At 49.4% G+C, this 26301-nt stretch overlaps 2 protein-coding genes across 2 annotated transcripts; both read right to left on the bottom strand.

The window, feature by feature from the left end:
• Positions 1 to 1549: 1549 nt before the first annotated feature.
• Positions 1550 to 8540, bottom strand: LOC122379730 (uncharacterized PE-PGRS family protein PE_PGRS54-like). The gene is made up of 6 exons (XM_043362135.1): positions 8379 to 8540; positions 7881 to 8161; positions 7242 to 7568; positions 6237 to 6524; positions 5673 to 5918; positions 1550 to 2511 (listed from the first exon to the last, which is right to left on the bottom strand). Exons 2-6 carry the CDS (start codon positions 7927 to 7929, stop codon positions 1979 to 1981), a joined length of 1443 nt encoding a protein of 480 aa, XP_043218070.1. The 5' UTR covers positions 7930 to 8161; positions 8379 to 8540; the 3' UTR covers positions 1550 to 1978.
• Positions 8541 to 16938: 8398 nt separating this feature from the next.
• Positions 16939 to 19782, bottom strand: LOC122379727 (brain-specific homeobox protein homolog; the record flags this gene model as incomplete). The annotated part of the gene is made up of 4 exons (XM_043362132.1): positions 19683 to 19782; positions 18929 to 19145; positions 17559 to 17740; positions 16939 to 17022 (listed from the first exon to the last, which is right to left on the bottom strand). Coding segments are annotated over exons 1-4 (570 nt in total), but the record flags the coding sequence as incomplete, so codon positions are not given.
• Between the last annotated feature and the right edge of the window lie 6519 nt (positions 19783 to 26301).

The raw sequence follows: 26301 nt of genomic DNA, 5'->3' as shown, positions 1-26301 counted from the left end.
CATTTTTTAGCCGGAAGTGGCCGTTTGTTGATCGGACATTTTCTTTTCTCAGGCAAATGTTTCTGCAAATGAAATATTTTGCATTTTTCTTCTGATCTTAGACAGCATTTGCAAAACTGTCCGACAGCTTAGGTTTGCTTTTCAAATGCGAAAATACCATTCTAACGAATAGTGTTTTAGGCATACAACAAAAAAACCTCAGTGCGTCACCTTATGCGTTATTCTCTCTCGAGGTTAACCCTCGCCCGCACATGGGGGGGGGTGGTTGCCACCCCCCCCCAGGTAGTCTTTCTGCTCTGCACTCAACATTTTTGGAGCTAGAAGGCTGATTTTTCGTATAGCTGCTCCTCTATCCTTTCTGGATGTCCACTGAAAATTTCAAGTTTCTGTGATTTTTGGTTTCGGAGATATGACCTTGTTTTTCAGGTCATGTCATGACCCAAATGGCCAATTCTCAACATCTTGCGTTTGCCATGGGCCTTGTGAGCTTTTGACACCCTGATTTCGGCCTTTTTTGCCAGTCTTACCTCCCACCTATCATGGAACATGTTGTTCGACGATGTACAGGGGTCAAGGTCAGGGTCAAGGTCAACCTAGGTCATGTAAGATAATTGCGTTTTAGGCAAGCTGAATTTACTTTTTGTGAAGTTTTTTGACTGCATTTTTGGTAAAAGCTTCTCAGATCATGATTTCATGTAATATGGACCCAAAAACAATCGGTGCACACATCAGTATACACACAGGCACACACAGACATACAAACACATATAATTGACCTTGACCTAACTTGACCTGAAATGACCTCAGCAGCAAAAATCTGGTCGGGTAGTGTGACAAAGAGGTTCTAGCTGGCTTGGCACCAGAAAACAGCATCGTCATCGGTATTTTATAAGCAGCGCACTTGATATCCAACGGTGACCCAAAACAGCAACATTTTTTAGTTTGACCTGACCTGGAAGGTCAATGACTGACCTGAGAAGGTAAAACTGGGTATCATTGGATTCGTCTCTTCCCAAAGAATCTTTTTGGTCTTTACCGCTAAGCTCTATCTCCAACAGGAACGAAATGGCGCGGGGGGTGGCAACCACCCCCCCCCCCATGTGCGTTCTAGGATGGGAAAATGGCATGTGCGGGCGAGGGTTAATGCCATGACATACTCATGTACCTGCATGATTAATAGAGCCTTCTCTACCGGTATCAATATGTTCTTATTCTGGATCCTTGTTCGGTACAAAATTTATGTTATTTTCCAAACATCCACCTTATTTACATTTGTTTACATCGTACGTTACACGCAATAAATCCAGGTTACCAGAGGTCATCAAAGCTTATTGCCAGACATACACTTTGACCTTTGCAGTCGAACAATAGGTCTATCATTGGACGCGGAAAATTATTTACAACAAAAGTATTGGTATCAATATCCTTATTCCGTGAGTCGCGACAATTTTTTTTTTTTTGCAAAGTTATTGTTGGCCATCATCGTCAACGCCTTTGATTCGCTGACTCAGCAAAACAGTCAGGACAAAGCCAACTCTTTCAAAACAACTTTTCCGAAAAATCTTGTACTAAAATATTGTCATGCATGTTGCTGTTGCACTAGTGTACAACAACGATATATTATAACATATGTATTTCGCTTACACCTGTCCTGAATTTGTTCGTTCACAATCACATCGTTGCCTCTTTTTGACGCATGACCTTACAAAATATAATGTATTTGCACATCATTCATTAGCGGCGAACAGCAGAGCAAATATGCTAGCTATGACCAGGCTTGGAGTGTCACTCCCACCAGCACCCTCCTCAGCATATTTGTTTTCAAAGGACGCGAGATACGCCTACACCCTGTTGCGAAATGGCACTCAGTCACGTGACCCAATGTCTCAGCACAGGTCACCCTCCCTGACACGCCCGGCAGGTTGTCCAACATGGCGCCTGGCAAGTCTTGAATCGGACAAGCAGCTTTTGACTACCATCACGCCTTCTTATCGTACCCACCCTTAGGCGAAGGATCTGGTTTAGGCTCCGGCTCCGGCTCGGGCTCGGGTTCAGGTTCCGGCTCCGGCTCTGGCTTGGGTTCGGGTTCAGGTTCAGGTTTTGGCTGGGGGTCAGGTTTCGGCTGGGGGCTGGGCCCCGACTTCGGGTCGCTGGGGATGTACTGGTCGATGTATTTGGAGCCCTCCTCGGGCTGCGGCGCCGACGGCACCTTCAGCGCCTCCGAGTTGAGGTCGACGGGCTTGACGCGGACCTCGGTCTCGCGCTTGTCGTCGACCCTGAACCTGCCGTCGCCCTTGGAGGAGGCGGCCAGGCCGCTGCTGGTGGACGCCGTCGTCTTCTGGCTGTTGACCAGCTGTACCTGCTTGGAGCCGTCGGCCAGCGTGATGATCGCCACATCTGTGGCCTTGCCATTGGCGCCGGCCTTCTCGATGAGACCTGCGTTACCTCCGGTGGTTCCGGCGCCGCGGGTACCCGTCTTCACCTTCAGACCGTCCTTCGTGGACACCAGCTCTGGAACAGGGACAGCAAGTGGTGGGTCACACGGACAGAGAGCAGCGGAGAGGGAAACAGTGGGCCAGAGAGACATCCTCTACAGCCGAGAGGGAAACAGTGGGCCAGAGAAATATCCTCTACAGCCGAGAGGGAAACAGTGGGCCAGAGAAATATCCTCTACATACAGCCGAGAGGGAAACAGTATGTCAGACAGATATCCTCTCAGGGAACTGGTGGATCCGACAGAGATCGGTCTATCCGAGTAGTTAGGTACTTAAGCCCCATTTCCGTTAAAAGCGTTTGAGAGGTTTCGTCGTGAGGATATCAGCATAACATTCTAAATGCTTTGACCTGGCTGATCTGTTCTGTGTTTCCCACAAAAGTGAGTTGTGGAATGCAATTTTTGCTGGCTTTCTCACGCGTTGTCTGAAGTGTCTTCGCTTGTGTTATTGCCTTATATGGAGACTCATGAAGGGCACTAGCAAGTGTAGTTCGAGTTCGACCAATTTAGAAAAACCGGGCTAAGTGGGAGAGGACCGTCCTCTGCCACCTATCGGCGACACGTCGAACTTCAAGTTCAAATCCATGTTATTAACCCGGCAGTTGCTGGGGTATTTCGCCACCCACCGTTTGCTGGGGGGGGGGGGGCGTTAAACGCCCCCAGCCGATAACTCGAGAACCAGCGAAACGCACGAGGCGGCAAACGAAAGAGCGCGACGAGACGCTTCAGATGAGTACTTTAAAGTTGAATTTTGAGGTCACAGGTCGGGTCAAGGTCAGGTCAAACACCTGAAATCGGGCTTTCAGTAGCATGGACTTCAGGACTTCGCAATGGGCGCCTCTCGTCACAAACTCTGTCAAGCCGGTGCACAATCCATCATATAAAGCCTACAAGAGTGTCCGCTCCATGTAGGGGTCAGTCAAGCATAGGTCAGGGTCAAGGTCAGGTCAACCGGGTAGGCACATATCCCCGAAAATTAAAACTGATATTCGCAGCCTGTGACACATGTTTTATGGGTAATTTTGGGCGTACAACACGATGGTGACATTCATTTTATCATATGTGTACGTGTTTGGCTAAAAAGTTCAATTTAAGAAATGCATGTATCATGGTCGTGAAGTAGTCACGAGAAATTGCCAAGATTCAGTTCAAGATTTTGGAAAATGCGGAACGATAATCAATAATCGAAGATAGCCATTTGATTGTTCATGGTATTGGCAGTCTAATGGCATTTACGGCATGTCTGTATGTCTATTTGGTGATTTTATATGATTTTTTGAACATGTGCCGTTTTTGGTCGAAAACTCAGAAATCATGACGTCACTAAAACCTCGATATCTCAAAAATTTTCCAACCGATTTTTTTGAAACTTTGTCACAATAAACTTCAATCAATTCCCTACAGGTACCCAAAATTTAGCGCGCCTGCGGCGCGCCGTTTTAATGCTATGGCCCGGCGAAAAAGTGGGGGCGTTTAACGCCCCCCCCCCCCCCCAGCAACTCGCGGGTTAACAGGCTGAGAGGGCCATTGCATACGTTAGAAGTATTGAGCTTATAACACCATGCTACAAGCTTTTGAAACAAAAATACTCAGCGTACTGAACCATCCAATAAAAAATTCTACTCTATTCTTCCACAAACAATACAGCAAAAAGATACTTGAAAACTGGATATTATTTGCGTTATATGCCGCCAAGGGCGAGACCGGCACAAAAAGTAGGTCAAGGTCACTTGCTTATTGAAGCAGGGTAATCGTGCATGAGAGGAGTGAACTATTTTACATTTCATTACAGGCGAACTGAGCTCAGTTAAAGCCTGACAATCGATTCCAGTTCTCTCTTTGTAACAGGGCAGAATACGTAAGCAGTGTTATTGTAACTCAGTATCATCGAAAAAAAAATCCATGTATCGAGCTGATTTTTTTTTTACTAGCATTTCTTATTTTTCTGAATCAGAAAAACATCGTTTGAGGACCGAACTCGGTGAAAAATATTGCAACCACATTTCATTTTCATGATTCATTTTCATGAGCGATCCACCACTATACAAGCATGGCCGCCAGTTTGGAAGCATGCAAAATTACTACAGAACTGGCGCAGCTAATACATTATTGACGCTACGCTTACGCGGTCGTTCTTCTGATTGAGTTGTCCTTAGGGAGAGGTAGCCTTAGGTATTGCCTATAAAAATATAACGTGACAATTGGAGGGAGTGACTATTGGACGTGACAATTGACAATGGGAGGAAATATCACGTGACAATCACGTGATAAACGTCATACATTGGAGGGAGATTGTGATTCAAGCTGGAGGAATTCCTTTGTTGAGCCGCTAGAATCCGAAGGAAACAGCGGAAATTGCCTACGACTATTTAATGAATTTAACGGTGATGAATAAGTGCGAAAAACGTTTTGGCTTTATAAAATTTGATGAAATGACCAGGGTAAAAGTTTTATTACTGGCGGTCAATTCAAAACGGCGCAAACATTTCAACAGTGAAGATAGTGAAGCACGATTCAAAGTGTGGTACACCTTTCGTACTTTGAGCGGCGATAGCGGGATAACGGTGTGGAGCTTCGAGGATCGGTCTTCAGTTCCCGGACCAGAAAGGTGGGGCCTATGCAATGTCAAATTTCATCAAAATGGTGATACTGCCCCTTTAAGCACAACAGCATCTTCCTATAGTCTCGAGCTATCTTGAGCTGTCATAAAAAACTTTACCTACCTTCTTTACTTTGAGCATGAACTGTACCGAGCTTCGATGTCAGTGAACTTTACTACGAAAAAGTCAAGCTTTCCCCCGCTTTTATCCACATTTCGGCCGGACTATCTGTGCTTTTATGCGTTCCCAACAAACAATTTAGATACACACGGCGTTCTTGACCACCATCTTTCACTGACCCCTTGGTTATGCAGCCTCGACTTCTCCCTCCGTTTCCCCAATGCTATGTTTTCGTCGTTTCCCGACCTCAAGCTCCACCGTTCGCCTAAGTTACCCTGCCTTCCCCTTCGTTTCCTCGTTTTCGAGTTGCCCGTCGTTTACCTGTTGGCCTGACTTCCACTACATTTCCCCGTTTTCGAGCTGACCGCCGTTTATCTGTATCGTCCTGCCGCCCGCCGTTTACCTTTGTCGGCCTGCCCACAGTTTATCTGTGGTAGCCTGTGTTGCCCGCCGTTTACCTGTGTTGGCCTGCACGCCCTGCACGAAGAAGCCGTTGCCGCTGGCGATGCCGTTGCCTGCCACGTTGGTGTTGCCGGCGAAGTCCCTCGAGTTGTTGAAGGTTGGTGACCAGAGGTTGAACCTGGCGCCGCCACCGCCCTGCGTGGAGCCGCTGGCCGTGAGCGAGGAGGTGCCGGTCGTCTTGCCGGTCTGCCGCAGCTGCGAGTCGCTCGAGAGGCTGTCGTCCGGGTCTGTGGGATCGCGTGCTGCCGGGGACGGGAGGAGAGACGGTCAGCCGCTAATGGTTAGTGATAAAACGATACATGGCGATATCAGCTTCTGTTAACTTGACCCTGGGCAACACAAGCTTTTCAATTAGAAGACATATATTGCAACAAGAGGCCTTTCTTATGAAATAGAAATGAACTTCCTGCTAGTCCATTTAACGTGTCAAGCACATGACAAAGGAATGGACTCCCCACGCAGCACCTGCTGTATAACCCAAGTAGCGCTGACGTGGCATTGACATCAGACTAACGCAATTCCTTACCAACTTCTCACCGGGGCTGGACGCAGGATCTCACCTGGGTTGACGCGGCGCAGCTCGGTGCCGCCGACGTTCTCGACGCCGATCGATCCGGAGCCCCTGGTGGCGCTCTGGTGACCGCTGGAGGAGGAGGCGCCGGCCTTCTTGTCGACACTGACAGCGATCTCGTGGCCCTGGCCCGGCTGTGTGAAGCGGACTGCCTGGGCGCCCTGGAAGCCAACGTTGGCGCCCGCCTTCTGCACGGTACCGGCGTTACCCTTGGAGATGGACTGGCCCTTGGTACCGGTCACCACCTGGGCGCGCTTCGTGCCCTTCGAGCCGGCCTCTGGGGAGGTCCGCACAGTTAGAGGGTTAACGGCTCTTTCATCGATGGATTAGACGATCCGATAAAACGAAGAAGTAGGTTTGCTAGAGGTCGTATAACACATACTAACAACAGAACACAATATATACTATACTTCTTCGCCAAATGATTTCAGCACTTCAAGTTATTTCACAATGGAGACAATCAGCACCAACTCATGTCCATCTCATGCCCCAGCCCTTCCAGTTCTATTCTGTTCGCTGAGCCGGGTGGGCCCGCGCCCGTCGCTGGGCACGCGTGGGGGCGGCTGGCTGCGCGAGACAATCCGAGACACGGCGGCGGCGGTAGTGGTAGTGATACTGGAGATAGTGAAGAGGTCGAGATTTGGCGCCTCGAGATAAGCCCATGGCTTTTGCGCCAACTCTCCGTGATACGTACTCGATGTACCTCATGTACTATGCCAATAAACTCCGTGTGTGTGTGTGTGTGTATGTGTTCTTTTTCTTGCCACCCTTCACATGGATTGTTACATGGATTCAATTCTCGTTGGTTCCTCCAGTCAACTGTCAGCACTATTTTGGTGCTGCTTCCTACCCTTTTCCCCATTTCTTCCCATCCCAAACATTATCCCGCTCTACTTTTACTCCCTTCTGCACTTTATCCAAAATCTTACCGCAGCTATTCGTCACCCCATCCTCTATTCCTTTCCATATGAGCTCCTTCCCACTCCCCGCTCACCGGAGTTGGTCTGCGTCTTCTGCCGGAAGCCACTGTCGCCGATGGACACGCCACTCCCCGACACGCCGCTGTTACCCACGGCGCTGAGGTCCAGCTTGTACCCCTCTGTGGCCAGGCTCAGCGCGCCCGTCACCGCGCCCTGCGACGAGCCCGTCGACGATACCGACGCACCGCCGCTGGTGGTGCCCGACTGAGACTGGCGCGACTTGATCTCGAACCCGAAGTCGGGCTTCAGCTGACCCGAGTCCTCTTTGGAGGGAGCAGAGGTGGTGGACGGCGGCGGAGGAGGAGGCTGCTCGACGGTCTTGGGGTCCACCGGTAGCGCCGCTGTAATGGGGGTGTCAGTAAATGGATGCTCATTGCTCAGGGTATGATTGCTGTATGGTTGATACTTCTCATGCCATATAATTACAATATATGTTGTTAGGTTTAAAGATGTTCTCTTTCACTTCACATGCAACTTGTTTCTTAGACGATTCATAGAATTTATTGCGAATGCTGAACAGCATCAAACATTGATTAGATTGATGTTCTTTACAAATCAAGGCGTCTGCTAGCAACCATTGTCTCCCTGAGAACTTTTCACCGCTACACGGTGACCTGACCTGACCTGACCTGACCTTCCCTGCCCTAGCTCACCCGCGGCTGCGACGGCGGCGCACACGGTCAGAAGGTGGAGAGACAGCATGAGGCCTGCAGCTGTGGTCAACTCGCGGCCCCGAGCGCCGACGACCTTATATAGGCGCGGGCGGTGTCGACCGGCGCCCACCCACTGGCTGTCAGGTTCTGTCCGTGACTGCCACTGCCACAGAGGGCCTCCCAATATGAAACGCACCGCTGACCAGCGCTGACCACCGCTGACGGTAGAACACAGCAGCAGCGCCCGGCTGACACAGAACTCAGTCTCCACTGACGCACAACTGGAGCGACAGGACAGTGGTGACGTCATCGGCAATATTACAGATGATGCAAGCGATCGATTCTGATGTGAGACACTGACAGCGATATGTCGGTATTCAACGTCAACCAGCTCCCAGAGAAAGGTCAAATATTGGATATTTTGACCAGATATGCGTAGGTTTGAATTAGTTTGACGATACGACAACACATGAGTCGCATTTCTTCTGAACTACTTACCTGTTAGGTTATGAGACCGCCTGCCAGCTACCGAAATGCAATCGACTTGAGTCTGCTCACTCGAAACTGTCTGGTCTTCCAGACCTTGTATCTTGCGCGACAGTTTATGAAGCCCACGGTTCTTACAGATGACACCGCTTGCCGGGACGAGCCAAACGGGGAGACTGGGGGCGAGTGTCGGCAGGGCGCCGCATAAAAAGGAGAGCTGTCAGCGTGGGCTGGTTCGGATGACGTTCATGTGGTGTGTCGGGACATTCTAGTCCTAAGAAGAGTGCTGGTTTGACGTCACAGAATGCGTCAACTGGTCGATTGTCATGTCAAGTTTGTATTTCAAAATCCGTATACTTGCAAACACAGCCAAAAGGGCACACAAAAGTGAGTTGCATGATTTTTACTAAAATCAAATTCGGGTCAGTTGGAAAGCAGTTTTATGAACTTAACAACAAAAAAGCATTTCCTCGCTGATACAACATTTAAAACTTTCTCGCATCGGTCAAATAAAGATAAAGGACATTTTCAATTTTCACCTTGCATCCCATTAAAAAGAAAAAATACCAAGATTACTTCTTGTAACCCGCGCCCCGTTGGGGTCTGCCGAACGAGGCCCGTTGGGGGGGGGGGGGGGTCGAAAATCAAGACGAAAGCAGTCATTTTTTAAAGTCTGGTCAAAGGTCTGGTCACCAGAGAACATCAAAAGAAAAATCTTGCCTATGTTTGTCAACACATTTCGAAACTCCGGCGCATAACTCAAGAACCAATAGAGCTGCTGCAGCGCCGCAGAGAAACGCATTCGATAGCCCTTTCAACGCTTTTTCTAAAGACAGTGCTCAGATTTGACCTCAGGTCAACGGTTTAGCCGCCAGAGGCAAAAATTGAAAATAGCTGCCTTTACGAACAGTGTTTTTTTTAATCACTTTTGAGTGTCTCAAGAAACGTCGAGATCTCTCGTCGAGATGGCTCGAATGAACTATGATTTGGACTTAAAAGGTATTTTGAAAATTTGACCTTGGGTCAAGGTAGTGACCTGATCGGAACGGGTCATTTTGCATATCAGTAGATCCGCATTGTCGACCTGAACACATCGAATGTGTTTTCATTCCTCTAGCATGTCTCCATAAAAAAGTTATTGTCAAAAACTGCTGGGGGCCTTTGATGACCTAAGATGACCCCAGGGAAATGGAGGGGTCATGGTTGCAATTTTTCGATTTAGCTGTCTATTTTAACTGCAACCCGATGTTTGAGTGTTTGGAATGACGTTCGTCCAAAAGAGCCGCCTTTCGATTTTCTCCTATTTACTCAAAAAGGAGAGGGCGCAAAATTGACCTGACCGTAAGTCACCGATATCAAAACTCCGAGATAAACATTTTATAGGTACATACTGCTACTCGTACCAGCCGCTGAAAGTTTCAAGACAATCATTCAGTCGGTGTAGCTATGACGAACATTCAAGTTTTTCTGAGGTGAGGTGTCTTGAAGTGACGTAGTGACTGGACCTTTAGCGACCTGGGTCTGAAATGTTCATGACATGTGCGGAAAAGATGCATTGACAGGTGTGCCAAATACGGCCGCCGTTTTTTAGATATCCGCAAAAGACCGCAATGGGGTGTCCGAACACCTCCCCAGCCCCGGCGTGGGTTTAAAAAAAGGTGCTACTTGATGTTCGGTTGGGCAGGGCTTAGGATGATGTCACAGATTGGTATTTGCACGGGCGCAGCCAGGCTGGTCCTCCCTCCCCCCCCCCGGCCTTGATGGTCAGTGATACGTGATTTTTATTTTTCTTAAGAAATTTATTTTTTGCAGCTTTACAAAATAAAGTGGCCGAAATCCGGGGAGAAAATAGGATTTGGGGGTAGGTTAGGTTCCGCGGGCCCTATCCTAGCGAAAACCCTAATGAGCATTTGCCCTCCCCCCTTTCAGCTGACCCTGGATCCGCCCTTGCTTGCAGGTTGCCGGTATTCTGTACCTCGTTTTCTGTTAAAGGCAGCTCCTATACCTATGCATTGAAATATCATTATAAATCTTATAATTCGCTTTGGAGTTCGGAAATCCTTTGTCGACATGTCTAGCATACAAATATTTCCGCGTTGTCCGGCTGTTGTCATCCGTCCATTCATCACTTAGGTAGAAGGCGCCGTCATGACAAGGTAGCTTTGTTCCAGCCCATGGGTTCTGGAATATTTGTGCATGTTTTTCACTTGAACTGAAAAAGTAGGCATGCTATGGCAATCATAGTGCAATCCATAACATCTTAATTTCGCTACTTATGTGGTGAAAATGGACATGAATTTGGACTGCTCCATTCTGCTCGTCAGTTAGCAACTTTGTGACAAGTTTGCTCCCTTTGACAACACATCCCGGGAACCTTCAGTGGAATCACAATTTACAGTTCACACCTTTTGTGACTGGCGAATGAAGGTCACATCTCCGGGTCATCGGCCCCGCCGAGTGACATTTAGCCACGTGTCCGCACTCTACACCGGCCTATCTCAATTTCGGAGGTGTCTTTGCCGCCAAGCGACTAGCTTTTTTGATTCTTGAACACTCAAAACACAGGTTTATGCTAATTGGCTTATCTTTCCGTATTCATGGGAAAATGAGCACGGATCCAACTGACAGCTCATTGCTTGACTCAGTGCTCGTTTTCCGTGGTATTTAACCAGTGTCACGCATCATCACAGTGTACGATAGACTACTATGCCGGTCTGAGCACGGTGACATTGCCTCCCACACAGGTATCGGTAGGATTGTGATTGCAGGATTGCAAAATCCTGATTGCATTCCTTTTTGGTGGATTGCACCTGGATTTGAAATCCATTCCAAAAAAACAGGATTTGATTGCGGATTGGATTGCATCATATTTCCAATTTTTGCAATCCAATCCGGATTGTGTTTGATTAGTGCTTTGAAATGGTTTGTTGCGATTGAAAATTATGAGATCGGCTACATCGGCTTAATGTACTTTGCTATCAAGGGCTTTACATCGAAACTTGAAATAATTTAAACGCTTTTAATTTAAACGCTCAAAATAATATACGCTGATGAACTACATAGGAAGGGGAAAATTACGTATTTGAGGGCGAGTTTTAAAAATATAAAACACTGGTTGGGTAGAGGTTTAAATGTGAGGGTGTTTGAGGCAAAAAATATTTCCCATAAAATACCTGTGCCTTAGATAGGAATTACTCGCAAGGCTAGGTACTAGAAATGGGTGATTTGAAGATGGAGGCACGGCCCTATGCCCCCCTCCCTCCCCCAGATCCACTAGTGCACATAATGATACAACAGGATTGCAAAAAAGGATTGCGGATTTGATCACAATCCAAGTGAAAAAAGGGGATTGCGGGGAGGAATGCAATCCACTTCGGCACTAGGAATGTGGATTGGGAATGCAATCCTTTCAAAAGGGATTTTCCCGATGCCTGCTCCCACATACCGCTCTGCTCCCGCGGGCCGTGCGGCGGACGGGGGCGGACGACCTTTCAGAGACTCGGTCCCCGCAGAGGTCACGTGACTACCACTGGTCACGTGACTGACGGCCGCGCCGGGCGGGAGGCGGGAGTGGATCAGAACTGTCAGTTTACGAGGCACGACCGTATCACCAAGGGGAGCACTCCCGACAAACACTAACAGCGGCGTCACCAACACCACTGGTGCTAGTGGAGTGAAGCCAGCACCACCGTCGCTGCTGTACCACGCGTTTGGTGCCGCCGTTCCTCATTTCCTGGCACTCAGCATGCAGAGGCCCTGACAGATCCTGGGTGCCAGAGAGGCCCAGTCCCGAGCTGACGTGATGACGGGGCACTCGAAGGGAGCGATGGCGGGTCATTTAAAGGTAGTGTGCCACCTTTGAAAGATTTCCCATTTTATTTTTCCTAGGATAAGAAGCTTCTGTTTTTACCTAATATCGCAAAAAAAAAATCAAAAATGGGCCTGGAATAGTGCCTTTTTCGCCTAAAAGTTTATCGGTTTTTAGATATGTATAACAACTGTAGTGGGCTCACCTGCAAACAGGCGTCGGGCAACAATCGCGAATGCGGCGCACTTGTGACAATAAGCAAAGGTCATTATAGTGTTACGACCATACGACGTACGGGAATGAGTTATCAGCTGTCTAATCGTAGACAACACAATGTCGAGCCTTAAACTGTAAGCCCGTATTGGTATTGTTTCTTTTATTTGGTTGTCGAACATTATTTATGGTTTGATATATGATTTTATGTAAAATAATTGATATGAAAAAGCCGTCTTATAAGTTATGACCCCATTTCTCCACACGCAAGTGGCAGAAATGACAATGATCAGCTGACGCATTTTTCTTGGCCGAAGTCAGAGCGCGCAGCCCGACGCACCGCCACCGCACCACAAAGTATGAGCAGAAGCCGCGCCCAAAGCCAGGGCCCCGGTAACGTGAGGTAGCCGAGTCGGGGCAGCCTGCGCTGACCCAAGCCGGGGCCGCAGCTTTGGGCGCGGTCTACCGCATCCCCGCGGGCAGCCCCGGGCTATCACATGACACCGGGAGGACGCGCGGCTCCGGCTTGGGTCAGCGCACGCTGCCCTGACTCGGCTACCTCACGTTACCGGGGCCCTGGCTTTGGGCGTGGTCTACCGCACCATAACAGGCGTGTTCGAAACCGCAGGAGCTGATGATGAACGGGTTTATCGAAACTTGATTGGATGAGCATATCGGTAATAGCGATTTCAGTGTGTGCATTTATTGTTCATAGTGGTGTGAAATGTGGTTGGGGTACGACCGACAACCCGTCGGGGCGAATTTCGCACTGGGGTACTCAAAATTTGAAGAATTTAAGACGTTTCCATGAGTTTTGAAGGTATGGATAAGTTCTAAAAATCCGGTTCTCCTTATCTGGGCCATTAACTCCATACGGTCCAAGAAAGCTGGCACACTACCTTTAAAGAGAGGTGGCGATTCAAGGTAGCACACCGTTCCGTGCTTCTATCCTCAGGATACTGAAATCCTTCTCCTCCACGCCGCAACCCTCCTCCGGGCTGGACAGGCAACTTTATCTCATGCGGGCTGCTCCCTTGGAGCGGCACCGCTGCTCCCGAGGGAGCGCACCCCGTAGCCGGGTGCAGTGAGTGCCTTGGGGCTGGGTGGCCTGTCCTCTGGACGGGTTCAGCCCCGGCGACTCACTAGGGTGCCTGCCCAGACCAATGTCTCCCCCTATATCCTATCATCCTCCCGGCTCTGAAATGGTCTTATTGGACCGAAAGGTCCTAACCCAACAAAAAAAAAACAAGGTAGCACCCTCACCAGTCATTTTTTTTAGGTGAAATGATAGTTTTTCTTTTATTGTTCAAACTTGCAATGTAGCAAGCTACCATACAACTATTAAGTTTGGTTCGACGGCATTCTGCTGTCGAAATGTGTGCCTAATCACTTCAGCTGTTCACATTTTGCTACACTTTCATTACGTATGATAAAAAACAGCTATTGCCTCTTTCAGTCAAGCCGATACGAATCATTTCAAACATCGCTTGTGTCTTCTTTCAAAGACTGTCATGTAATAAAATCTGCACTTCATAGTTCATACGTGCTACATATTTTGTCTCGCGCATCAGCAGGATAAGTAAAAAGAAACATCCACAAATCTAATTTCGTCTTTCATCACCCAACTGCTTCATCGTCACCCTACCTCATCATCTATGCCAGACATATGTTTTATCCTTCAAATAGCCGTTTGATTGCTATTAGCCGAGCACTTTTCATCCCGTCCTGCCCCTCCACTCCACCTCTATAACGGCGCTGAATGAGCGGCGCCGCGCCGGCTGGGCGTCTAATTTGTCTCCGGGCAGCCAACACCAACAACTAATCACATTTGCTGCGATGCGTTGTCGCTGCTGATCTGCTCGGCGACTGGCGTTATTAGCTCTAAGTCGTCGCTAATAGCCACTGGTCGGCGTCGGCGCGGTGCCGGCCGCCCCGCCGCGCACGGCACGTGACACGGCCGGGGGGCGCGTGAAATTCGACCGGCTGCCATTGTGGTCGAGCCGCTCTCTGCTGCTGTCAGGTGTCCTCTCCCCTCCCTGTCCGCCGGTCCCCTCCCCCCGGCGGGCCGTGCCGAGGCGTGCCCTCTCACCCTCTGCCCTACCCGTGCTCTGTCCTCCCGGACCTCGTCGTCGCCGCCGCCGGCTGCCTGCTTAACCTGATCCAGACGTTAGGCGCGCTAACCAATTCAATAACGGCAGCTGTGATCGCCAATCAGCGCCTATTGAAGCGCGCCGCCGCCGGCGAGTGGCGCAAAGTGCCGGCCAATGGGCTGATAAAGATCTGAGAAGCGGCTGTCGCGACGAAATGTGCCGAGCTGGCGACAATTGACCGGCTCGAAATCCGTCCGCGGCGGCGGCGGCAGGCCCGGCGGCGCCGCGGGCGACGGAGTGACGGCAGAGGGCAGGGGATTAGGGAGAGCAGCGGCAAAACGGAGCAAAGGTGAAATGTCACAGCGATGGGGTGCCATAATGTCGATGTGTAGTGAATTACCTTCACAAGAAAAGTAAATATCCTAAGCTACAATTTATGAACATCATTCGCGAAATATTTTATGGAACTTCCAGGAATGCAGTCAGGATCACTCTCAGTCTAATAAAACGCTTGAATTTCGGCGTTGGTGCACGTTCGCACTGAATAGTGCTGCACTTTATTTCCGAAGCTCGAGCTGACTGTAGTCCGTGGAACAGTGCGCCTGTCAGGGCCGCCCTTTGTGACGGCTGTGACGGCTGGCGGCCGTGACGCAGACGTGACGAGAGTGACGCGCCGGTGACGGTTCCGAAGCGCGCCGACCGGAGGGACCCGGATGTATCCGGCAGAGACCAACAGGTGGTATTTATCATAATCAGGATACCATTTTCATACCCATTTATGGAGGCTGAAAAGTGAAAATGAAAGTGGAAAATTGCAAAATGCAACAAAAAACATCGATGACTCACAGCATGTAGTGTTATTGTGCTTTATGATGGGATAGTTAGATATGATGTTGATGATCCTCTTGAAACATTTTTCTTTGATTTTTAGCCATTTTCTTCTTTACATAATCAAGAGTAGGTAAGCACTGCCAGGTTTAATTATTGTGTTCGCTAATGGTTCCTTCGTTTGAGGATTGTGCGTAACAAATATTGTGCAAGAAAAGCAGTTAAATCCGTTTGATTTATTCAGCTTTCATTCGTTTCACAGTACCAACATTGCACGAATAACTTCGCTTAAATAAACTGCAGGCTGTTGGCCTTTCGAGCAAAACGTATTACAATATTATCATATCGCACCATACACACCACATGAATCATTCACAAATGAGCGCGTAAACGAGTCCCGTAGAAATCCCCTCCTTATATTGTACGGGTGTGATCAAACTGACACTTCTAACTCATCGACTATCAATCGGAGACTAGAGGGTGCATCACAAGCGCTAGTGTAGCACGAATCAAGAGAGTATTGAGAATGGCGTTACACCTGTATAAAATAGGCTTTATTCTTTTTTTGGCGACCTTTACTCCCAATATCAAACATATTGGGGCTTTTTATGTTAGAAGGATGCCTTCCACAACGGACATCACCGTACGCCGTACGCGATATTCGATGCATCAACCAATACTTAAACTTTGATGCGTAGTTTGCTCTATCTGAACTCGTTTTACAATCAAAAATGCTTCTCCAGTTCTTTCTCCAGTTCAAATCGTGCACCTTTTTCTATATGCTGGCTTATGCCAGCATATAAAAAAGCGTCATGCTAATAAAAAAATGAAGCGTCAACAACAAAACGTCGTCATATAGCAAAACGTCATGCAAAAAATAATCATTGAGAGCAGCCATTGCCTGCTGAGCACTAGTACATATAACACCGTCCGGCCCACGAGCGCATTTGGAAATGTGGAGAATGATGGTCCACACTCTGGACATGGAGCATTCAACGCTCTTCTTCACAGAGCAATGAGTCAACGATAGAAATAAACGAACACAAAATCGCACGCAGAGTTCTTGCTTTCTAAGAACCGCCTGTTTCATGTGAACCACAACAACAATGCAATACAAGCCTCCAATAGCTAAGCTAATCACTCACCAATTCTTTGGTTACGCTCTTAGGAAGAGCACCAAGCATTCCGTATTTACACAATTTCACCATCAATATTGCACGTGTGCGGCGCAGCTGGGGAGCGTCATCAGCGGAACACTGGGTGACAGTCCTCTGTGACATCGATGTCGCCCTCGCTGTCCTCTTCTCGGTCCTCCTCTTCCTCCTCTCCTCCTCCTCCTCCGGCTGAGGGGAGGAGCTCCGAGGGAGAGCCCTCCCGGCCCAGGTCTGCAACACGACAAAGGGTCACCACGCTAACAAAGACAACGCTTAGAAGGAAGCATATCATCACCGTTACTCCGTCTTCAATCAACATTTCAAAATATATTCAGTTCTTTATTAGGTTTACTTATTCATTTATTTCAGTAATTCATCTCATCATATGATGAATTTCAGTCATTCATCATAGTGTACCAGGTAGGATAATGGTAAATGATGAGAAACGACCACGCACAAAGGTTGAGCTGGGACTCGGCGTGGTCCAGGGACGGTGGCTTGTCGTCCGACCGCCTCAGCTGCTTTTTGTACTTCATCCGCCGGTTCTGGAACCACGTCTTCACCTGTAACGGGAGAAAACAGCATTGTCAGCTTATATAACGTTACGTCTGGCAGTTTTTTATGACAAAGTCCACCAACCGACTGGAAATGCACCGACCAAATGAGTCTGACATTTTGTATGCTGTGTCCCAACTCCTAGTGGCTGCTGTGATGCTGACCTGTGTTTAAGTGAGATTGGTCTGTGTCTTGGTGGGACCCATCTGTGTCTCGGAGAGGCTGACCCATGTCTCCTTGAGGCTGACTTGTGTCTTGGCGAGACTGACCTGTGTCTCAGCTTAGTGTGACTTACCTGGGTCTCTGTGGGGATGACCTGTGTATCAGGAAACTGAGCTTTGTTTCGGTGGAACTAATCTTTGTCTCAGTGAGGAGTTCACCTGTGTCTCACTACCTGTGTCTCAGTGAGGCTGACCTGTCTCTCACTGAGACTAGCCTGTGTCTCAGGTAGACTAACCTGTGTCTCAGTTAGGCTGACCTGTGTCTCACTGAGACTGACCTGTGTCTCACTGAGTCTCACCTGTGTCATCTCACTGAGACTCACCTGTGTCTCGGTGAGGCTCAGCGCCGAGGCGAGCTCCACTCGCTCAGGCGTGCTCAGGTAGCGTTGCGACTTGAACCGCAGCTCGAGCCCACTGAGTTGCTGGTCAGAGAACACGGTGCGGGCCTTCCGGCGGCGGCAGACGCGGCCCACGTCCGTGGAAAAGTAGGTGGAGAACGGCAGACCTGCCGGGCGGTAGAAAAACACACTGTCATTCATGTAAAACCGAAGAGAAGTCAAAATGAATAACATATCGATTGTGCTCTTACGCTTTTCGTTTGAATCATGGTAAAAATAAATCTGCGATTATGTTAAAACGGTAGCTTAGGCTGAGCTCCTTAACCCTCGCCCGCACATGCCATTTTCCCATCCTAGAACGCACATGGGGGGGGGGGGTGGTTGCCACCCCCCCGCGCCATTTCGTTCCTGTTGGAGATAGAGCTTAGCAGTAAAGACCAAAAAGATTCTTTGGGAGGAGACGAATCCAATGATACCCAGTTTTATCTTCTCAGGTCAGTCATTGACCTTCCAGGTCAGGTCAAACTAAAAAATGTTGCTGTTTTGGGTCACCGTTGGATATCAAGTGCGCTGCTTATCAAATACCGATGACGATGCTGTTTTCTGGTGCCAAGCCAGCTAGAACCTCTTTGTCACACTATCCGACCAGAATTTTGCTGCTGAGGTCATTTCAGGTCAAGTTAGGTCAAGGTCAATTATATGTGTTTGTATGTCTGTGTGTGTCTGTGTGTATACTGATGTGTCAACCGATTGTTTTTGGGTCCATATAACATGAAATCATGATCTGAGAAGCTTTTACCAAAAACGCAGTCAAAAAACTTCACAAAAAGTAAATTCAGCTTGCCTAAAACGCAATTATCTTAGATGACCTAGGTTGACCTTGACCCTGACCTTGACCCCTGTACATCGTCGAACAACACGTTCCATGATAGGTGGGAGGTAAGACTGGCAAAAAAGGCCGAAATCAGGGTGTCAAAAGCTCACAAGGCCCATGGCAAACGCAAGATGTTGAGAATTGGCCATTTGGGTCATGACATGACCTGAAAAACAAGGTCATATCTCCGAAACCAAAAATCACAGAAACTTGACATTTTCAGTGGACATCAAGAAAGGATAGACGAGCAGCTATACGAAAAATCAGCCTTCTAGCTCTAAAAATGTGGAGTGCAGGGCAGAAAGACTGCCTGGGGGGGGGGGTGGCAACCACCCCCCCCCCCCCCATGTGCGGGCGAGGGTTAAAGTATAACGCTTCGTCTCACTGTGCAACATCTGCATGACTGATAAAGAGTCGAACAGTCCCACAAATGTCGTGTCGGCTAAGCTGTCACGTATATACCGACTGGCATCCAGCATACCTGCTGAAAAGCCGGGCGGTCCGGAGAACAAGAATCCGGCGGCGCCGGTCGACTCGGGTTTGTGCAGGTAGTGCGGCAGATACGCCGCGGCGGCGGCGGCGGCGGCCATTCCGGCGCTCATCGCCGGCGGGAAGAGCGACAGCGGGGCGGCGGCGTCATCGGTCGGGGGGCGCCGCTCCGAGTACCGTGACTCGGCCGCCTCCGAGTCCGACTCACACTGGGGGGACGAGCGGGAGTCAGGGGGGGGGGGGGCAGGCCAGAGTGGAAGTCACTCGAGTCCCACTAATACTGCCGGGGACGGGTCAGAGTTTTACTCATACTCTCGGGAAAGGGTCAGAATGGGAGTCACGAGCGACGACATATGAGCTATGATATCTATGATATCTATAAAGACTTAATGCGACAGGCCAGGTGGAGGAGCGAAGACTGTCGTCTGTCGCCCAAACTCTAATGCGACAAATTTCATAGGGGAGCTAATCAAAACAATGATCGGGCAGCAAATGATGGTTGAATGAATAAAGCCTACCTATATTATATCAGACTTTGGACTTATGTCTAAAAAGCAACAGAAGAAACGATTCACTCAAACCGGCTCATCTGGAAGGCTCCTAATGTTTGAAGGAATTTGTTATGCTGTTAATATCTTTATGCGTATATCAAGCAAGGCCATGTATAAAGAGCTACAATAATTCAAACATCAAAGCTACTACAAATGCATCAAATTGGAGCTAAAAGTACATGCTGTAAAGCTTACCGAATCTCCCTTGCCTAAGATGTCCTCGATAAGAAATGACTTCGGCTTCTGGAAGCTGTACTTGAAGTCGTCTCTGGAAGAGCTCATGGCAGGAGTATTATATTCTGCAAAGTAGAAATGAATATAGTTGTAAGACATTTTAAATAAATTTACCAAGTGGCAAGTTGCCATGGAAAGATGGCTCACTTCTACAACCTTGAAATGCAAAAAAAAGTTTTGTTAAAGCCGTGCTATTTTACGCGCTTAGTTTCCCATCGACAAACTACCTAAAAGCTGTACACATGCCTCAAGAATTTATCAGTTTTGCTCAGTCGTTGACGAATGCTGTAGGGCAGGAAAAGAGCAGATACGAAACATTTATATCCCTCAGATTATAATACGCTTTAACCCTCGCACGACCAGGCCATTTCTCATAACACGAACGACCAGGGGGGGGGGGGGTTGTTACGACCCCCCCCCCCCCTGGCGTTTCGAAACGGAAGGTCGTAGAGCTTAGCGGAAAAAAAACAACGGATTGCTCTCAACGAGATCTCGCGATTGGTGGTATATTTTTTGGTCCTAGGTCAACATTTGACCTACTTTTGACCGGTCAAAGGTCAAATTTTCGGAAAAATAGACTTTTTTCAACTTTCGGCGGCTATTGCGGCAAAACGGTGGGAGATATCGACTTGAAACCTTCACTATCGTGTTCCTTGATCAATTCTCTATCGTTTGGTATGTATTTCGTTTCCCTAGCTCTAAAAATGGCGCGTTGGGAGCGCCGGAAGTCGGCAAGGTCACAGTCGGCGGCAGAAATTCGAAAAATCAAAATTTAAATTTTTGAAATCTGATTGTATTTTTGGATTTGGGAGGTCCATTTGCTCCCTATAGAAGCTAATATTGCTGCATATTCCCATTGAGGTGACAAGAATTAGCAAAATAGTGGTTCGAGCGCTTTTCAAAAATAGTACCGGACGCTGTTCCTCTTGTGACGTCATAGCTCCGTGACCTGACCTGACCCGGTCAAATTTCTTATACCATATGATAGCCAATACTTGCCCCAACATGCATGGGAAGTTTCATCACGATCCATCAACCGATGTCCGTACCACCGGCAGGAAACCTCGGGCGTTGGCACTCAGTTTGTGAAAATCCGGCCGGAGGCTGTACCTCTTATGACGTCATAACTCCGTGACCTGACATGACCCGATCAATTTTTTTCGGCAAAAGATGCGCAAAGGTTGCCCCAGAGGGTATTGAAAATTTCAGCCCGCTACGACAAGCCGTTTAGCGTGCACTTCGAAAAAACCTCAGGGGGGGGGGGGGTTGATACAACCCCCCCCCCCCTAGGCGTTCTAGGGTTTTAAGCAACTGGTAATGACCATTTTTTTGTGCATTTTGTGCCTTTAGCCGAGGCCCTAAAACTAGCCTTTAGGCTTTAACAGCCCACTTGCGCATTTTTAATGGTATCCCGATCGGCAGTCAATAAGTCGGTACCCATATATTTTCCATGAGAGGTGGTCACTATCTCGGGATATCACTTTCTCCCGCCGTACTCTAGCCACTGAATGATGAATTATGAGCATCGGATCGTGTTAGCTGTATTACATCGGGCGAGCTAATCGATTGTTATTGACGGTACCGAGGCATTACTGGTTATTATCCTCTTAATTGACGGTTAACGAGGCTGAGGCAATTTGGCCGGATGAGGATCGATATGTCCAGGTCCGGTCTAAACTCGGCGTTCTCTTCCGATATGGATCGACAGTTACGGGCGGATGATGACAGCCCACTCCTTATTTGGGCGGAGATGTGCGGTAGCTCCGTTTCGGGATAGCTCGCGGGCCATTTTTTGTGATAAAAACATCGAATGCGATTAGACTATACTTTATCCAGCGCTGCATGCATATTTGTTATCGATACTTAGCCTCCTATAACTTACATCATAGCAGGGACGTATCCAAGGGGGAGCCGGGGGCGGTCCCCCCCCCTGGGCCCCTTCGGGCCTAGCCAGGGACAGTTTGGGGCCGGCAGGGCCAAAAAGCGGAAGAGTCGGTTCAGAAGGATTTATAGAGCCTTCGGGTTCAGTGATGGGCCCCTGGGGCCCTGCCGGGTCACAAACGGACCCGTAACTGCCCTTCGGCCCCACTTTTGGGCAGAGCCAGGGCAATTTGGAGCCCGGCAGGCCCCCAAAAGTGGAAGGATCCGTTTAGAAGGATATGCTCGAGCCTTCGGGCTTGAGGAAGGGCCTTTATGGCCCTGCCGGGCCCCAGACCTTATCGATTTTGGGCCCCAAACCCTTATCGGGCCCGAAACTCCCGCTTTTGAGCTAATTGACCTTGGAGAAGTTATGGCAAGCGGATAAAAAATCATTTTCTGGGCCCAGTCACAGAGACGTCTTGGCCTGTCCGGGCCCGAGTGGAATGGCCCGCTGAGGAGAACTTGCCCAGGCTTTCGGGTTCAAAAAAGGGCACCATGGGGCCTTGCTGGTGCCCATACAGGTCCGTGGCCGGGCTCCAAAAGCGGACCGGGCCAAGCCAATGACAGCCTGGGGCCCGGGAGGTTTCCAAAAGCGAAAGGGCCCGCTCAGAAGGCCTTAAGCCAGGCTTTTGAGCTTAAGTAATTGCCTCTTGGCCTCGACTATGTATCCAGAAAACGGGCCCAGATATGCGCTTCCGGGCCCAGTCTCAGAAACAGCTTGTCCTGGCCGGGCCCCAGAAACGGAAGGGCCTGCTGAGAAGGCTTTGCCCAGGCCATCGGGCCCGAGGAACAGGAAACAGCCGATGATTGGCCCCTTTCGACTGACCTCATGGGGCTGCTTCTGTTTACAGTTCTCCAAACAAAATTAGCTCCATAGTTCGTACTACTATAATTACAGAACGTATTATTTCCAGTTCAAATGTTTTTTTTTTTTTAGCTGCTCATTGAATTGATTTCATAGTTGAACCGACAAGAATGAACAGTATGTTAAATCGCGATACATAAAATCGCAATACAAAATAAATTGCGTTTTTCATCGATTTGCTCTTTTACTCGAACCGAAAATCAAGAACATAACAATACTGACCAGCAGCTATGTCAGGTGATGTTCGGAGGCGAATCCAATTATACGAATTGCTTCACCTCTCGCTTCGTGATAGCTCATATCATGAAACAATAGCTCTAAAAGCATGCCTATCAATCTTGGCGGCGGGCATGCGACGCTGCGCCGGCTCGACTTTCCACCGCGTCGCGGCGTGTTCCGCAGCACTCGCAGGTGATGCGGCACAGTCTACCAGGCCAGGCTGGCTGTCCAGCGCTACCCGTTCTACCAGGCTGGCCGGTCGGCCAGCAGTGCTTGTGGTGCTTTCTGTCCACTTTCATTTCCGTGTCCACTGTGTCCAGTATCCACTGTGATCAGTGTCCAGACTCCAGTGTTCACTGTGTCCAGCGACGATGGTCGCTAGATAGGAAGGACCTTATTTCGCATCATCGTACAGTCAGTCTTGTCTTTTCAGTCAGTCTTGAAAGTACCGCGCATCGGTGCAAATGGATCCACCAAGCCCGACCAAGGAAGGGCTGCTAAATTTGAGAACCACCAAACCAATTGACACCACCATCGATCCCCAGGTCAATTGGTTCACTGATTCTCAAATTATAGCAGGCCCTTCCTCGGTCAGGCTTGATGGATCCATCGCACTGATGCGTGGTAGGGGAAGTTGGGGCAATGCCGGAGTTGGGGCAAAGCCGAAATTCGAGATATTTCGAAAACCGTACGACATGGATGCCACCTGTCAGTGATGCTCTGAAGCTTAAGTGACTACCAATTATCGCATGTTCGTTACCAGTCGTCATTCGGAATACTTCGGCTCACGGCTGTGAGGGCGCCAAGAGCGTTTTCAAGGTACGTTTCCTTTGTACTACATGCGTCTTCGAAGCTGCATTTCCTACTCATTATGCTACCGTTTGTCTGGCCAATTCGGTCAAGTAATCTTCAGCACGTCTTTGCATAAGTGTGCTGCCTATTTGAAATTTATACAGCACGTTGAAAAGTTATGGGCCTGCAAATGAAAGTATGGCTGGCTGAGGTAATGCCGAAAACGTGCAATTACGCGCGTTAAAGCACGCTACGTGAACTTTACCGCTGTAGAGCAGCAACGCGTATTTTTAGTCACACAAATTACACTTTTAACCGACATAACGGCCTGTTACCATAAGGAATGATTTACCTGGCCTTTTCTTATTATATCACACAATTATAGCTTCCACTCCAGTGTGCACCAAGCGTCCTCAAGCTCTTAAAACGCGTGTCAGCTTTGACGAATTCTGGATAAAATATGAGATAAACTAGCAAAACATCAATTTCGGCATTCCCGTAGATCATTTCTCCCATTTTCGGCTTTCCCCGCAGTCCGGGGCAACGCCGAAAAAGTCACTTCTTTGATATTTTTAGTTTGTGCGCTTAACGGTATGCGAATTCATCAAATGCACCTGGTATGTTTGAAAGGCAAAAGACTGGCCTCTCGAATGACGCCAACAAGAATAGCTTATGTTGTCTATCTTGCGTGCTACGGGAGTCAGAAAAAAAGTATTCGGCGTTCCCCCAACTTCCCCTACTTTCAAGACTGACTGAAGGACGGTAGTAGGCATGGTGTGGACAGAGAGTTCGGGCAGCAGGCGCCAGGCTGCTACAAATGGTACATATTTTGAGCTGTCGGACTGTTTCCATGACGTAGTGACTTACGACAGTGGCGGTCGCAGGGGGGGGGGGGCCATCAGGGCCATGCCCCCCCCAAAGGCAAATCAGGGGGGCCATCATATCATTTGGCCCCCCCCCCCCCAAACAACCGATGGGCCCCCATGGCCGTATGGGGCCCTGGCCCGTATTCGATTGTCACGAGGCTCGAGAAACCCAACGCCAGCCATTAACAGCTCCCATACCAGTCTTTGAGGGTCCTACACTGACCTCTGAGGGCCCCTCAGTGGCGGTCAAGCGTCCACATTGACCGCTGAGGACCCACATTGACCTCTGAGGGCCCTCCACTGGCCTTTGAGGGCCCCTAAACCGGCCTCAGGGGCCCAACCGTCCTCTGGTGGCCTCATTTCTGTCTCTCGAGTCCCAAGACTAGCCTTTAAGTGTCTCTGAGGGCCCCGCACTGGATTCTGAAGACCCGATGTCGGCCTCTGAGAGCCCGCATCGGCCTCTGGGGCCCATCTTGGCCGTTGAGGGCCCTCCGCTGGTCTCTTGGGTCCAACGCCGGCCCATGCCGGCCTTTTAGGGCCCCACACTGACCTCTAAGGGCCCCATACTGGTCTGTAAGGACCCACATTAGCCTCTAAGGGCCCCCCGCACTGGATTCTGAAGACCCAATGCCGGCCGCTCAGGGCCCGCATCGGCGTCTGAGGGCCCATCTTGGCCTTTGAGGGCCCTCCGCTGGCCTCTGGGGTTCAACGCCGGCCCATGTCGGTCTTTTATGGCCCCACGCTAACCTCTGAGGGCTCCATGCTGGCCTGTAAAGACCCACATTAGATTAGCCTCTGAGTGCCCAATTCGGTCTCTGATGGTCTCAAACTGCCCTTTGGAGGCCCTGTACTGGTCTCTGAGGGCCCTAAACTGGCCCCTAAACTGGCCCCTAAGGGCCCAAACCAGCCTCTAAAGGTCCCACACCGGCCTCTGATGGTCCCATTTCTGTCTCTGGGACCCAAACTGACCCTTATGTGCCTCTGAGGGCCCCGTACTGGCTTCTGAAGGATTGATGCCGGTTTCTGAGGACCCATAACGGTCTTTAAGTGCCTCATACCGACACCTGAGGCCCCACACCAGCCTCTGAGGGGGCCCAAAACTGGCCTATGAGGTCTCTACACCGGCCACTGATGGCCCTATATGTTCTCTGGGGGCTCAAGCCTTACCTTTGGACGTCACGCACTTGCCTCTGAAGGCCCACATCAGCCTCTGGGGCCCTACCTGGGGCCTTTGAGGCCCTTCGCTGACCCTTGGATCCAACGCCGGCCTCTGGGGGTCTGACACCGTACTATAAGGGCCCCATTGCAGCATCTAGGCGATAGGTATCGCCGAAGCGCTATCGATGGGCTCATAAGTGTAGGAACCATGGGTGCAGTGGGCGCAGTTGCACCAACAATAATTCTGCATAGGGTGCAGACAATGTATTCTGCATCCACAATAATCTGGAACAAACCCCCTTTTCTCAGCAACACTACTTTCCATGCAGCACGACAAACTTAGGATATTTTGCCCACTATCCATCTTTCGAAGCATTTGCTACTGTAATGGTCTTCAAAACTTACATTTGTGCTCAAGTACCTAAAAAACAAAAATGAAACGGAACACGTGTGATTGAACAGTGAACAGATACCGATGACCCACTGTCAAAGGTTTTAGCACGATGATCTCAGAAAACAGCAAAGTTAGCCGTCTTTACTTTTGCGGTAGTCCATTCACATTTGCGTGAGGTATTGGCATTATCAATGCTTTAAAATGCACTTATCGGTACCTTTTCGACATGGAACATCCTCAAAGCTCGCAATGAGCCTCCGCTCGGGTGCCGCTCCCTACCCCCCCCCCCCCCCCGCTTCACCAGCCATGGCCTGGATTTCTGCACCCGTGCACTACGCCCGTGGGCCCCTTTAAGCTAGCACCGGG

The sequence above is a fragment of the Amphibalanus amphitrite genome, unplaced genomic scaffold (assembly GCF_019059575.1).
Source record: "Amphibalanus amphitrite isolate SeventyFive unplaced genomic scaffold, NRLGWU_Aamphi_draft 000083F_arrow, whole genome shotgun sequence".
NCBI classification, from domain to species: domain Eukaryota; kingdom Metazoa; phylum Arthropoda; class Thecostraca; order Balanomorpha; family Balanidae; genus Amphibalanus; species Amphibalanus amphitrite.
Note: the sequence above shows the minus strand (reverse complement) of the source record. Positions and strands in the feature narration are given on the sequence as shown.